The sequence below is a fragment of the Schistocerca gregaria genome, chromosome 2 (assembly GCF_023897955.1).
Source record: "Schistocerca gregaria isolate iqSchGreg1 chromosome 2, iqSchGreg1.2, whole genome shotgun sequence".
In the NCBI taxonomy this organism is placed as follows: domain Eukaryota; kingdom Metazoa; phylum Arthropoda; class Insecta; order Orthoptera; family Acrididae; genus Schistocerca; species Schistocerca gregaria.
The window spans coordinates 712,776,151-712,792,409 of NC_064921.1; the positions used below are offsets into that span (position 1 = coordinate 712,776,151).

At 40.8% G+C, this 16,259-nt stretch overlaps 1 protein-coding gene across 1 annotated transcript in view; it reads left to right on the forward strand.

Annotated features, from left to right (window-relative positions):
- LOC126334832 (uncharacterized) overlaps positions 1 to 14,621 on the forward strand; it is a 124,410-nt gene extending 109,789 nt beyond the window's left edge. The window contains exons 2-3 of the mRNA XM_049997492.1: positions 11,386 to 11,553; positions 11,709 to 14,621. Coding sequence (XP_049853449.1) covers positions 11,386 to 11,553; positions 11,709 to 13,154 — 1,614 coding nt within the window. The 3' untranslated portion in view covers positions 13,155 to 14,621. The remainder of the gene's footprint in view (positions 1 to 11,385; positions 11,554 to 11,708) is intronic.
- Positions 14,622 to 16,259: the final 1,638 nt, after the last annotated feature.

The following is a 16,259-nucleotide window of genomic DNA, read 5'->3' on the forward strand; positions in this document are numbered from 1 at the left end:
CCCCTAGAACTCAACTACTTAAACCTAACTAACCTAAGGACGTCACACAACACCTAGCCATCACGAGGCAGAGAAAATCCCTGACCCCGCCGGGAATCTAACCCGGGAACCCGAGCATGGGAAGCGAGAACCCTAACGCACGACCACGAGATGCGGGCCCCTCCATCAAGACTCTTTCTCCATCTCAGACAAGTGATATCAGTCAATCTTTATGTGGTAATCAGCAGCATACCAGTGGAACCCCCATTTTTTATTACATATTCGTGTAGTACGTAAGGAAATATGAATGTTTTAGTTGGACCACTTTTTTCGCTTTGTGATAGATGGGGCTGTAATAGTCACAAACGTATAAGTACGTTTTATCACGTAACATTCCGCCAGTGCGGACGGTATTTGACTCGTGATACATTACCCGTGTTAATAGGGACCGTTTACCAATTGCGGAAAAGGTCGATATCGTGTTGATGTATGGCTATTGTGATCAAAATGCCCAACGGGCGTGTGCTATGGATGCTGCTCGGTATCGTGGATGACGTCATTCAAGTGTCGGGAGCGCTCGCCGGATAGTTATGTTATTTAAGGAAACTGAAACTGTTCAGCCCTATGTGAAACGTCAACCACGACCTGCAACGAATGATGATGGCCAAGTAGGTGTTTTAGCTGTTGTCGCGGCTAATCTGCACATCACGAGCAGACAAGTTGCGCGTGAATCGGGAATCGCAAAAACGTCGGTGTTGAGAATGCTACATCAACATCGATTGCACCCGTACCGTATTTCTAGGCACCAGGAATTGCATGGCGACGGCTTTGAACGTCGTATACAGTTCTGCCACTGGGCACAAGAGAAATTACGGGACGATGACAGATATTTTTGCACGCGTTCTATTTAGCGACGAAGCGTCATTCACCAACAGCGGTAACGTAAACCGGCATAATATGCACTACTGAGAAACGGAAAATCCACGATGGCTGCGACAAGTGGAACATCAGCGACCTTGGCGGGTTAATGTGTGGTGCAGTATTATGGGAGGAAGGATAATTGGCCCCCATTTTATCGATGGCATTCTAAATGGTGCAATGTATGCTGATTTCCTATGTAATGTTCTACCGATGTTACTACAAGATGTTTCACTGCATGACATAATGGCGATGTACTCCCAACATGATGGATGTCCGGCACATAGCTCGTGTGCAGTTGAAGCGGTATTGAATAGCATATTTCATGACAGGTGGATTGGTCGCAGAAGCACCATACCATGGCCCACGCGTTCACCGGATCTGACGTCCCCGGGTTTATTTCTGTGTGGAGAGTTGAAAGATATTTCCTATCATGATCCACCGACAACGCTTGACAACATGCGTCAGCGCATTGTCAGTGCATGTGTGAACATTACGGAAGGCGAACTACTCGCTGTTGAGAGAAATGTCTTTACACGTATTGCCAAATGCACTGAGGTTGACGAACATCATTTTGAGCATTTATTGCATTAATGTGGTATTTACAGGTAATCATGCTGTAACAGCATGCTTTCTCAGAAATGAGAAGTTCACAAAGGATCATGTATCACATTGGAACAGCCGAAATAAAATGTTCCTACGTTTTGTATTTTAATTTAAAAAACCTACCTGTTACCAACTGTTCGTCTAAAATCGTGAGCCACATGTTTGTGACTATTACAGCGCCATCTATCACAAAGCGAAAAAAGTGGTCCAACTAAAACATTCATATTTCTTTACGTACTGCCCTAATATGTAATAAAACAATGGGAGCTCCTACTTAAAAAAAATCGCAGTTGATACCCGTTTGACCTACGGAAGCGCCATCTAGCGGGTCAACCATAGCGCCATCTGGTTTCCCCCTTCAAGCTAGACAAGTATCGTTCTTTGCAGTTTTTTCGTTTGACGCTTATTTCGTGAGATATTTGGCCCGGTCACGATCAATGGACCACCCTGTAGTAGAGGGCAGTGAATTGAAATGGAAAGAAGGCAAATATTTTTGGTCAGTTGAGTACAGGGTGATATCGACAGCAACAGAAAACGCTATAACGGGAGTAGGATTCGTTATGAATAGGAAGTAGGGCAAAGTGTGTGTTACTGTGAATAGTGAACAGTTCAGTGATAGCACTGTTCTTGTCAGAATCGACAGCAAACCAACACTGACAAGGATAGTTCAGGTATACATGTCGATGTCGCAAGCTGAAGGTGAGGAGACAGGAAGTATGCGAGGCTACAGATAGGGTAATACAGTACGTAAAGGGAGATGAAAATCTAATAGTCATGGGGGACTGGAATGCAATTGTAGAGAAAGAAGCGGAAGAAACGGTTACAGGAGAATATGTGCTTGGGAAAAAAAATGAGAGAGGAGACGGCTAACTGAGCTCTGCAATAAATTTCAGGTAATGACAGCGAATGTTCTGTTCAAGAATCACGAGAGGAGGAGGTAAACTTGGAAAATGATGGGCGATATGGGAAGAATTCAGTTCGATTACATCATGGACAGACAGAGATTCCGAAATCAGATACAATGTAGTAGTGATGAAGAGTAGGCCGAAGTTTAAGAGATTCAGGAGTCACAATACACAAAGAAGTAGGATGCGCAAGTACTAAGGAATGACGAGATTCACTTGAATTTCTCCAAGGCTACTGATACAGCGATAAGGAATAGCTCAGTAGGTAGTACTGTCGAAGAGGAATGGACATCTCTAAAAAGGGCAATCGTGGAAGTTGGAAAGAAAAACATAGGCACAAAGAAGGGAACTGCGAAGAAACCATGAATAACAGAAGAAATACTTCAGTTGATCAACGAAAGAAAGAAGTACAAAAATGTTCAGGGACACTCAGGAATACAGAAAGTCGCTGAGGGATGAAATAAATAGAAAGTCCAGGGAAGCTAAAACGAAATGGCTGCATGGAAAAATGTGAAGAAATTGAAAAGAAATGACTGTGGGAAGGACTAGCTCAGCATAAGGGAAAGTCAAAACAACGTTCGGTAAAATTAAAAGCAAAGGTGGGAAGATTAAGATTGCAATGAGAATTCTGCTTTTAAATGCAGAGGAGAGAGCAGATAGGTGAAAAGAGTCCATGAAGGCCTCTATGAGGGGAAGATTTGTCTAATGTGATAGAAGAAGAAACAGGAGTCGATTTAGAAAAGATGGGGGACACAGTATTAAAATCAGAATTTAAGAGAGGTCTGGAGGACGTAAGATAAAATAAGGCAGAAGAGATAAGTAACATTCCATCAGATTTTCTGAGATCGTTGGGGGAAGAGGCAACAAAACGACTATTCGCTTTGATGCGTAGAATGTGTGTGTCTGGCGACATACCATCTGACTTTTGGAAAGATATCATCCACATAGTTCCGAAAACTGCAAGAGCTGACAAGTGTGAGAAATATAGCGCAATCAACTTAACAGCTCATGCATCCAAGTTGCTGACAAGAATAATATTCAGGAGAATGGAAAAGAAAATTGAGGATGTTTTAGATGACGATTAGTTTGGCTTTAGGAAAAGTAAAGGCACCAGAGGTGCAATTCTTACGTTGTCATTGATAATGGAAGCGAGACTAAAGAAAAATCCAGAGACGTTCATAGAATTTATGGATCTGGGAAAGGCGTTCGACAATGTAAAATGCTGCAAGGTTTTCGAAATCCTGATAAAAGTAGGGATAAGTTGAAGGGAGAGACTGGTAATATACAATATGTACAAGAGCCAAGAGGGAATAGTAAGGGTGGACGACCAAGAACAACGTGCTTGGATTTATGATCCATGATGAGTGTGAAGCTGCCAAAAACTTGTGATCCACACAATCTTGACCGAGTGCACAGCTAGTGGGAAAGCATGGGCCTACTGTGAAATGCGCCTTTCAACTCCTCTGTCTGATTGCAGTATGCTGTTGTCAACAATGGCACTAGCATTGCCCAAAGGGCTTCATGTAAGGCGAGCGACTGTGGGTGCCAGACAGGGTATAGTCTTTCGCCACTACTGTTCAATATGTACACTGAAGAAGCAACGATAAAAATAAAAGAAAGATTCAGGAGTGGGATTAAAATTCAAGGTGGAAGGATATCAGTGATATGATTCACAGATGACATTGCTATCCTGAGTGAAAGTGAAGAAGAATGACATGATTTGCTGAATGGAATGGTCTGATGAGTATAGAATATGGATTGAGAGTAAATCGAAGAAAGACAGCAGTAACTAGAAGTAGGAGAAATGAGAACACTGAGAAACTTAACGTCAGGATTCATGGTCACGAAGTAGATGACTTAAGGTATTCTGCTACCTAGGCAGCAAAATAACCAATGACAGTCGGAGCAAGGAAAGCACCAGAAGCAGACTAGCACTGGAAAAAAGGGCATTCCTGACCAAGAGAAGTCTACTAGTGTCAAACATAGACCTTAATTTGGGGAAGAAATTTCTGAGAATGTACGTTTGGAGCAGAGTATTGTGTGGTAGTGAAACATGGACTGTGGGAAAACCGGAATAGAAAAGAACTGAAGCATTTAATATGTGGTGCTACAGACAATTATTGAAAATTACGTGGAATGATAAGGTAAAGAATGAGGAAGTTCTGTGCAGAATCAGAGAGGAAAGGAATATGTGGAAAAAACTGATGAGGAAGGACAGAGTGGTAGGACATATGTCAAGACATCAGGGAATGACTTACATAGTACTAGAGGGAGCTGAAGAGGGCAAAAACGTAGAAGAAGATAGAGATTGGAATACCTCCACCAAATAATTGAGGATATAGGTTGCAAGTGCTACTCTGAGATGAAGAGTTTGGCGCAGGAGAGGGATTCGTGGTGGGCCACATCAAACCAGGCAGAAGACTGATGACCCAAAAAAAAAGCCCGCATGATAGCCATGTATGTTAACATGCCTCTTTCTGGACTGAGGTTCAAGTCCACCTTGTGGATTAACGAGCCTGGTGATCCAGGCAGCCTGGATTTGGTTTTCAGGCGGTTTCCCATGTCCCACTAGGTGAAAACTGGGCTGGTACTTAAGTCCCACCTCAGATACAAATTACACAAGCATTTAGAGTACATCCACACACCTGTAAATGGCATTAACTCGAGGCATAGACAGATGGGGTACACAGATCGCATACTGGGGAGGGGGGGTGATAATATTGATGATCGTGAATGTGTAGTTTCTAAGACCTTAAATCAGCAACAACAGCATTACATTAGATCCCAATGGACATCTATGTCCTCCCTCCACCACAGCCTGAAACCAATCAAATTCAGATTCCCCGTTGTTCTGCCTCCAACACTGCTGCTGTTACCAAGGTCGACTCTGAGCTCACAGGTGAGGAGGTGGAATCTGAATTCAACTCCCATCCTGACACTGGAATACATAAAGCCCTCCAAATAAAAAAATTACAATAATTCTGCCATCCTTTCCTGAGTGTTCACTGAATTTATCTCCACAAAAGACAAGCTATTTAAAGGGACAGCCCCGATTTACCAAAAAAAAGTTAAATTCTCAAACTCGCAGTCCCAAACCCAGTCATACCGCTGTCAAACCTATTGTGTTATAATCACCTCATGCTGACTGAAAAAACTCATTGCAAAGCCCTCAGTACCCCAATCTTGCCTCCCTCCCACATGCAAAATCTGCAAACAGTCTCATCTGACCTATTCTTCCAAGTATAAAGTCAAGCCCCCACCCACGAAATAACGAATAACGGTATCCATTCATCATATTGATAGCTATATTTATCGTAAAAATTCCTTCACGCACCACCCGCTGCTGAGGACCTAATGTTTATAACCATCGTTTTAGAGAATACTCACCCCCTTCCAAAGACCATACAGCCTCCAATAAATCCCCCCTGCACCCTGGCCTGTATTCCACCGAAACACCCAAATCCCCTATTCCTAAATATGCTTCATTTTAAACTGCCTTTATATCCTAGTCTAAACTCCTTCCAGCCGTCGCCACTTTCTGAACTTGAGTTGAGGTGCAGCAGCTCTACAATATCTTATTGTGCAATATCTAGTTCTACCCGAAAACAAACTATTATTTATGCCCACTGTTTCCAAATGGCAAGTCGGTACCTTCATCATTAATGAAACTTCTTCCAACCTTATCACACCATCCAAACGTCCCCAGGTAAACCCTCGTAATGGCCCCAGGCAGAGTTGGTATTTGCCGCCAAAAGAACATCTCTGTTCAGCAATATCCCCTGTACAATCGTACAATCGAACATCTCAATTCACTCTCTTGGCAAAACCATTACCATAATCTGTTCCACCATAAATAAACAGACCTATCCATGCTATTTCTTATGACTTCCTCGCCCAACTTCTGAATCAATATTATTTCTGCTAATCGCAACATCCACAGCCATTCCACAAACCGAGCACCAGCAATGGTGTCGGTTTACCGATACTATCCAATGTGATAAAGTCACCATCCATGTCACACTCACCCTGAAAATAACTCATTGTCCAATGTTGTCCTAGCATCAGATAACCTCCTTGGGCGTATTACTGTAGAAGTCCTTGATATAAATGCAAGTGACCACCGATCCATACATCTCACTATCCTCTATACCAAGCTGTTCTAGCATGCTCCATCAGGCAAAAGTGCGCCCAGGTGTCCCTCAGCGTACTCACAAATAGCCACATGCGGCTAGTCTACCAACAAGACCAAGCGACTTGGCGCAGTGGTTAGTACACTGGACCCGCATTGAGGACGACGACGGTTCAATCCCGCGACCGACCATCCTGATTTAGGTTTGATTTCCCTAGATCACTTCAGGCAAATGCAGGGGTGGTTCCCCATCCTTCCCTAATCCGAGCTTGTGCTCCGTCTCTAATGATCTCGTTGTCGACGGGATGTTGAATTTCCTCCTCCTCTACCAACAAGACAGTCCTATTGGACGCGTTCTGTGAATATGTGAACTAGTTGACCAGTTCCGCCCTTTTGTGCTTAGCCAATGCGGTACAATCTCATACGCTACGGCTCGAGTGCAAGACTGATGGTGTGAGCTGTCTTCCCTCTGCTCACATGTGCCTGTGCCTGTCTGACTGTCACCAGGCAGGCCTACGAGCTGGAACAACTTACCTACGCTACCCATTACCCAAACCCCACGTATCGAATCCCAACGTCCATGGTAAAGTTATTCAATACTACTCCCACACCAACTGGAGTGCCTATCAGGAAGCCATCAGTACCCACATCATAGGCTACTCAAATTATCTTCCAGTGTTGTGATGATGTCTCCCATGTTGCTACTTTTCTACAGCAAACCTTCTTAGATGTCATGCCCGCCCATATTCTAACCAAACCAATCCATCCTTCTGTCTCACTCTCCCGCAATAAGCTCTGTTTCTTCTTCGAAGTCCCATCAGTAATACTTGCCCCTACAGACTCGTGACTGGGATACACTCTTACCACCAATAAATCCAAAGAAACATTAGAAACATACGCTGGGACAGGTGCAAAACACGCACCAGACATAACTCCAAATTTCCAATAATCGCCTCCAAGTACCGGTAACCTTTCCACTGGGTCACCATCAACAGTTTTGCACCTTACTGCCTTCTTTTCTACAATAAATATGTCCTACTTCACCAGGTAATCACTTCTTTTACAATCTCTCCAATATCTTCACAATTCCTGACGACACTTTTTCGACTTATCACTATTCCCTACGGTTCATGACTGTACAGATAGCACTGCCTCACACCTTGAACCACTTTCTAGTACTTCGATAACATAAAACAGACAACTGAATACACCACTCACATCACACGATATTAAACAAGTCCTCCACAAGAAATGCAGTACTGCTTTCGGTTACGACTGCGTTATCTACAGATATATAAAGGATTTCTGACCCCCTTCCTTCCCTTGCAACTCTCACGTCAGTGTTAGGAAGGTCTATGAATCCATCCTCTCTCAACTTACGCATAACCACCCATACCAGCACCTGCCTCTATTATCCCTGTCCGCAAACCAGTGTGGCTTTCGTCCCAGTTTGTCTTCCAATTACCATCACCTGTACAGGTTCAAAAATGGTTCGAATGGCTCTGAGCACTACGCGACTTAACTTCTGAGGTCATCAGTCGCCTAGAACTTAGAACTAATTAAACCTAACTAACCTAAGGACATCACACACGTCCGTACCCCAGGCAGGATTCGAACCTGCGACCGTAGCGGTCGCTCGGCTCCAGACTGTAGCGCCTATAAACCTGTACAGGTCACATGAATACTCAAGAAAGGAAATAACCGAGCGAGGTGGCTCAGTGGCTAACACACTGGACTCACATTCGAGAGGACCACGGTTCAATCCCGCGTCCGACCATCCTGATTTAGGTTTTCCGTGTTTTCCCTAAATCGCTTCAGGCTAATGTCTGAATGGTTCCTTTGAAACGGCACGGCCGACTTCCTTCCCAGGCCTTCCCTAATCCGATGAGACCGATGACCTAGCTGACTGGTCTCGTTCCCCAAACAACCCCAAGAAAGGAAGTACGAGTAATCCGACGGATTAACGACCCATATCACTGTGTTAGAACATCATGAATTACCTCCAGGAAGCGCAGATTCGGAAAATATCATTCTTGTGAAATACAAATAGCTCTTTATTCTCACAAAGTATTGAGTTTCATTGACAGAGGATTTTAAATTGATGCCTTGTTTCTAGATTTCGAAAAGGCTTTTGGTACAGTTATTCATAAGTGGCTTATCAAATTGTGTGCCTATGGCGTATTTTCTCAGTTGTGCGACTGATTTCGCGATTTTCTGTCAGAAATGTCAAAGTTCTACGTAACTGGAGGAAAGTCACCGAGTAAACCAGAAGTGTCAGACGTTCCCCAATGAAGTGTTCTAGGCCCTCAGCTGTTTCCAGTCGACATAAACGATATACCGGCAAGAGACTATCTGAGTAGTCATCAGAAGACCAAACCAATTTCAAATTGATTCAGACAAGTTATCTAAATAGTGAAAATCCTGAGGTCTCCACATGAATACTAAAAGGAATCTTGAATTTCGGTTATATCATAAATGGGACAAATTTAAAGACCGTCGACTCAACGAAATAGGTTCAAATGGCTCTGAGTACTATGGGACTTAACATCTATGGTCATCAGTCCCCTAGAACTTAGAACTACTTAAACCGAACTAACCTAAGGACAGCACACAACACCCAGCCATCACGAGGCAGAGAAAATCCCTGACCCCGCCGGGAATCGAACCCGGGAACCATGGCGTGGGAAGCGAGAACGCTACCGCACGACCACGAGATGCGGGCAACTAAATAGGGTACCTAGAAATTAAAGTTACGAACAACTTAAATTGGAACGATCACATGGATAATTTTATTGAGAAAACAAACAAAAGACTGTGCTTTATAGGCAGAACACTTAGAAGGTGGAGTAGGTCTACTACAAAGAGTGACTGCGATACCGTTGTCCACCCTCTGCTAGAGTTTTGCTATGCAGTATGGGATGGAAGACATCTAAAAAGTTCAAAGAGGTGTAGCACGTTTTGTATATCGGGAAATAGTGGAGAGAGTGTCACGGACATCATACAGGATTTCGAGTGGCGATCATTAAAACAAAGATTTTTTTGTTTCGGTGAGCCCTTTTCATGAAGTTTCTAATTTTAGCGTTCTCCTCCAGATGCAAAAATATTTTGTTGACACCCACCAAGATAGGAAGAAATGGTCATTGTAATAAAATAAGAGAAATCTAAGCGCACACTGAAAGAATGAAGTGTTCGTTTGTCCTGCGCACCGGTAGTGTGTGGGACAGTACGAAAATAGTTGGTTCGATAAACCCGCTGTCAGGATCTCAACTGTGAATTGCAGAGTAGCCGTGTAGAAGAACAGGTAGGAATGTCTTCATTACCTTTTCAAAATCTGGGAAACTTTTTCAACAGCCCTACACCGAAAAAAATATTGCCGCTTTGACGAATCCCTACGTGCAGGAGAACAACTTTCTTCTGTAAACTGATTCATAGTGAGAGTACAACCAAGTCCACAATTATAAAACGAGGTTTGTTAAGATGGAATGCCATCGTGCACTATTAAACTGATGCTTGCCCCCCCCCCCCCTCCCCCAACAAACACACACACCGAAAAGCACTCCACTGGTGCAATATCTGTGATGTCTGTTTTTATCGTCAGGTAGAGAATTCCACCAAAAAGATTCAAAATTACCCTTATCGAGGCAGAAAAAGAAATTACATGCCCAGGAGACTGCATCCAATAAATCTCATTGTACCTCACCAGCTATGTTGGCCCAATATCAGGCAAAATGATGTGTTATAAGAAATGTGCTTCCACACTGTGTGATGAGAGAGAACATTTTATGAATGTATACCAAGTTTGATTTTCTATGAAAAAAAATCAAAATAATCTTGTAATCGTTTATGAGGTGTGCAAGATGCCGAGAACATTACTGCTCGCCTTGTTTTTATGATGCATATCACCACAGAACATGTAAATCATTAACTTCAAACTAATGAAAGTACATAATTTATACTCTGTAGTCCTCATTTATGCCTTAATTACTACCCCTTCTTTGAAATTTATTAACATTCTCAAAGTTTCATTTTCCATTCATTTACAAACATTTTATAAATAGATTAATAATTACAATGTAGTGAGAATTATTTCGGTTTAGTTGCAATGCACGTAACGTGAAAACTGAAAATAAAAAATATATTTCTGCAGAGGGACACGACCCACAACCGCAGATTACCGTTGTGTATTCTTTCTGTTGTGCCAACCACTGCCTGCTATGCTAACACAAAGGGCTCAAGCGTTGTCCGACACACGCCAGAAATGATAGTTTCTTCCAAACACCTGGTGACCTGGAGATTGTACTTCTATCACTTTAATTTCTGGTCAAGCCTTGTATATAATATAAATGGGGCGAAGTCGGTGTTGTGTAGTTGCGGTCCAATTGTGAGTGAATATTGGGCATGGCTTGCACTTTACATAAACAAACCAAAAAAATGTAGTTTTAAACATCTAGTGATTCAACATTTGTATTTGAGATAGTCGATATTATAAAGTACAAGACATAAAAATAATGCTCTACATTCAATACCATGATCATTACAGATGGTATTAAAATGTAATGAACATTTTAAAGGTTAATCTCTTGCTTCTTGGCATTTGAGAAATATCGATCAATATAACTATTTGACAACTTGTTGTTTGCTATTACCTGACAGATTTCTCTCAGTTTTTCAGATTTGTTCGATCTATTTTCTACTTTTAGTACTCTGTGTCAGCCTATACCATTACTGGTCTATGAACACAATATATTGTGTATATTTGTATCTATATTTATTGGATTGTTTCCAATTTAAGTCACAATCAGTATCATAACAACTTCTAGCAGTTTTAAAAATTACCATTTCTTTCAGGTTTCAAAAGATGATAAGCATTCAAGATATGTCTGTCCTAAATGCGTGCACAAGATCGACTTGTTTTATGTGTTCAAGACCAATTGTAAAAGAGCTGATAAACTTCAGAAATTGTCAAAAGACAGAGTGCCACAAAGGGGAAAGATAGGCATTTGTGCCAGTAATGAGGTGAGTTTGTTACAGTAGGTATAATTTTTTGCTTCAAGTCCCACAGCCAATACCACCAATTGTAAGCTCAAAATAAATAAATCAAATATTGTATAAAGCAAATTTGGAACACTCATCTATTTTTCTGTTTGAAATAATTGCTTTTGTCTTTTCAGAACATCCAGCTGGTAGGCAGCAGTGAAAGGACGCTGTATGGAGTCCTTGATGAGCAGGTCAATGAAGAATACCAAGGCCCAAATCAGACACAGTTATCAAATAGTCCCACTGTTTTGAAAAACTCATCTCATGATATAATTAACACAGAACAGAGTAAAAATCCTAGTAATAACTGCTGCTACTTAACAGGAGTTGATCATTACCATGATAATAACGAAGAATGTATGTTAGAAGAAGAAGTTTTCCCACCAGAAGATCTGAGACATCCTGATGAATCAGTTACCCCATTACTGAACAACACGTGTCCCTCAGATAATGGTACATCTGGAACTGAAACACCAACATCAATGTATGCTGATTCCTCTGGGGCCCTTGTTGCAGAAAATGATGAAAATCAGAGAAATACCAATAATATCCTATCTAATTCTTCCTGTGTTACAAGTACGTGTGCATCAAGTGTGTGTTCGGACGAGGTTATGTGGACATCATCCGAAATCACACACCATACAGTTCAACAAGAAGTTTCAAATAATTCATCAGATGTTTCTAAGAGCGACTGTGTTGCACAGCCATTTGTGTTAAATGTGGATTGGAATGAACTATCTGACTATAAAAATGGAGCATATAATGTAATATATCTAACAGGTCTGAACGAAAATGGAGATAGTACTAATTTCTTAGTTTATACTGACAAAGTGTTCTACACCAATGCAATCTTGTATGATGCCTTCTTGCATGATTTACCCTTGCGAACAGTTCTTGAAGGACCTGCATTTGTTCCTTCCTTCTCCCCAAGTTTTATCAGATGCTCCTATTGTGAAAAACTGTTCAGATGTATGAGGAGTCATGTCTTGCATAAAAGTGTTTGTCAGAAGTTCTTTCAGTGCAGACATTGTAGGAAGAAATTTGTTTCAAAAATTTTAAGACAGCTCCATTATCTGAATGAATGTGTTTTTAGAAGGGTATGTCATGATCATGGGTATGCTCAGGGCCAAACACACAAAGTAACAGAGCAAACTTTAATGAGAATGGCAAAGGTTCATTTGCACAGACTACACATTTGCACCAAGTGCAATAATATTTTCAGAACTGATGGCCATCTGATTAGACATAAGACAAGCTGCCAAAGAAGACCATATCATTGCAGATCACTTCTAAGAGTTTCTAGGACATGTGAGAGCCTAAAATGCTTGGGAAGCAGAACATTAAAAAACTTAGACATGTATCCAATTAATAATCTTATAAAAGAATCTTATATGGCTAATGTTAAAAGCATAAGCTCCACTACTAATGTTGAAACTAATCACTGCATGCTCAGGAGTAATAACTTGTCAGTTAAGACACGTTCTGCAGTCTCCACCCAAAGTAAAACTACTCTTAAGAGAAAAGATATATCTGACAGCACATCAGTTTTGTATGCTGTTGGACTCGTGAAGAAGAAATAGCTTGCTTATTATCATTACAGATGAAAAATACATACTTAAAACTCCAGAAACAAATGTGAATGGAGTTTTACTGACTAACCTCATATACCTTAAATTGGGAGATTCCTTTTCTAGTTGCTACAGGAAATAAGAGAAAGCAGCATTCAGGAACACGAAAGCAAAATAATCCTCGTACTTTGAAAGTGTGAGATAGATATTTATCTCTTTCATACTGCCTTCACATCATCACACTATCTTGTGGCTAGCTTCTGTTCATCTGAACACAGCTTTAGGTTTTCATAAAAAAATCATATCTATTAAATTAATTATATTATATGCAATTTGTATTCAATAATACATAGGATAATTGTTGTTGATGTACTTATTGAATCTCCAAAGTCAATTATTTATGTATATAGGTAAAACAATTACGACATACCTCCTAAGAGTTTCTGAACTTTTTTATTTGTCTATATAAACTTCATTGTCTCAGGTAATATTGCAATACTTCTGTTGAGGAAATGATTATGTGGAACAACATTTTGAATAAAACATTTATTATATTTCTGTTATACAGATATGCATGTTTAGATAGTCATTGACTGTTTAAAGCTTTTTGACCCTTTATTTGATATAAATATTTTCATGTTTGCTAATGAAGTTTGCTGTCTGTTGATTAAATATTCATTGTCATATGTGTACATATTTAGCTTTCCTTGATTGTCAAGAAGTTTTCTTACTATCCTCAGTTTGTGAAAACAATGGCAACAATTGGATTATAAACAGAAGTGTTGGAGAAGTGTCTGGCATAGGCCATTTTATTTGTGCTTAAGATAAAAAACATATGATTTTATGGCATCCATAATTACTATATTAGGGAAAACCCCATACAGTGAAATGAATGTAAAACTTAATAATAAAGTCCATCTACTGTCTTTTAATTTGCCAGTGTACATTTCAGAGTACAGATTCACCATAGGGTTTCAGTTGGTTTTCGAATTTTGCTAATACTGTTGTATTTGCTATCAGAACAAAGAAAATTCTACATGTTGTTTACACTAATCGTATACTGGTTTCTTCATTGTCATGTCAACACACAAGAAATGCATATGTATGAATGTTGCTGATACGATATTGTATTTGACATCACAGTGAAATAACTAGTCCATGATAATTGTAAACAACATGTGGAAGCTACTTCACTGCAATGGCAAATACAACTGTCAGCAGAATTCACAGGTACACATTTGTGGTATGTTTCATTACAATGATGGTCGTTCAATGACCAACTGAATCGCAGATGCTGAAGCTGTGTTTTGAAAGGTACCTTGGTGAAGTAAGTACACTATCAAAAAAGCAGCAAATATTTTTTATTAATGAGTTTAAAGGTATTAATTAATCACAATCAGGTTACTGGAGCAAAAAATACAAGTCATTCCATTTCTAAAATGTACAGTCATAGACATAAAACCCAGCTGCTGCAGAGAATAAGTTGAAGTCATTCACTTAAGCCATCCTATATGATTGCTCACCCCCTCAGAATACTAAAACTGGCAAAATGCACAGACTTGCAACACTGTAAGCTGCGGAAGTGTAAGGAGGAAGTGTTGTCACTCTTCACGAACCGTTAAGAGTGCTGTATCTGCTCGTGGCCTGTAGTAGGTCTCGTGCAATGTAGACATAAAGTCACGAGTTGGTTTGCACTCCATTCCCTATATTCTTAAATCTCATTTCGGTGGACAGCTAAAGATACCAGTGTGTAGGAACATCTGAGGTAATTCACATCACTTTCTAACCCACCTGTTATAGCAAAAACTTCCAGAAACATTTCCGTAAAGCAGCTCGACGCAGTATCAAGATCACCTGCTTGTTATACGCAGCTCGCTGCCGGACGTCAGGAAGCTTCTGACCAGAAAACTGTGGAATGGCATTGTGAGTTTGTTCATCAAAAGTCACTTTCTTATTCAAAGTTTTAGTATTCATCTTTTAGATATGTATTGGGGCTTGCATACTTGAAACTCATGCACGTAAATACTTTAGAATTAAAGAAGACCACTCACTGAGAAGCAGAAGTTTTGAGTTGTTTGTAGGCACACACAAAAGGAAGAAACATTGCTAGCTTTCGGATGTTATCCTTTGGTGAACTAGAGTAAAACAAAATACAAATGGCTCAAATGGCTCTGAGCACTATGGGACTCAACTGCTGTGGTCATTAGTCCCCTAGAACTTAGAACTACTTAAACCTAACTAGCCTAAGGACATCACACACATCCATGCCCGAGGCAGGATTCGAACCTGCGACCGTAGCAGTCCCACGGTTCCGGACTGCGCGCCTAGAACCGCGAGACCACCGCGGCCGGCAAAACAAAATACAGATACATGCCTATGCCCTTACATGGTGTTAGCTAGATTGGCTATTTAGTCAGTTTACTGGCACCAAGTAACTCATAGGTGCATCTGTGTGTGATGTTACTGTAGCCCGTGAAAGGATAAAACCCAAAAACTAGTCAGTTTCCTTCCTTTTGAATGTGCCTATCGACAAGTCAACACTTCTGCTTTTCGGTGAGTGGTTTCCTTTTGTTGTAAAGTATTTACATTCTACAAAAACTTTTCTATAACACTGAAAATAATGAACGTTGCTCAAGTCAGGGTGTATACGACCCGGGTCAACCGGGAGATCCGGGAAAAACCCGGGAATTTTTTAGAATTCCGGGAATTTTCCATTGTTTTAGTTTTCAGCTAAATTTTTGTGATTCTGACTGGTAAGAACCAATACTTTAACAAAGAGTATTACTGTATCCCGCTATTGCAGAATAATACTGCAGCAACGAAACATGAACTAGAGAAAAAAACGAATATAAAACTTGAGTTGCAAAGGAAATGTGCCGTATTGGAGGAAAAAAACCACAGTGCTCATACAAGCGTCTGCCAACAGCAAAGTGTGTCAAAGGCTTTAGGAAGACTATGCAATGCTTCCTAATAACAAATTGCCTCCGATGACTGTGACGTGACAACTGTTTAAATTAGATTCGTTTGAGCAGTGGCGGGCGGGCTCTTCCGTATGCGCAGTTGAGTTGGGTATGAGTAGTACCTTCTTTCGCTTCTGTTTACATAAGTATGGCTGGG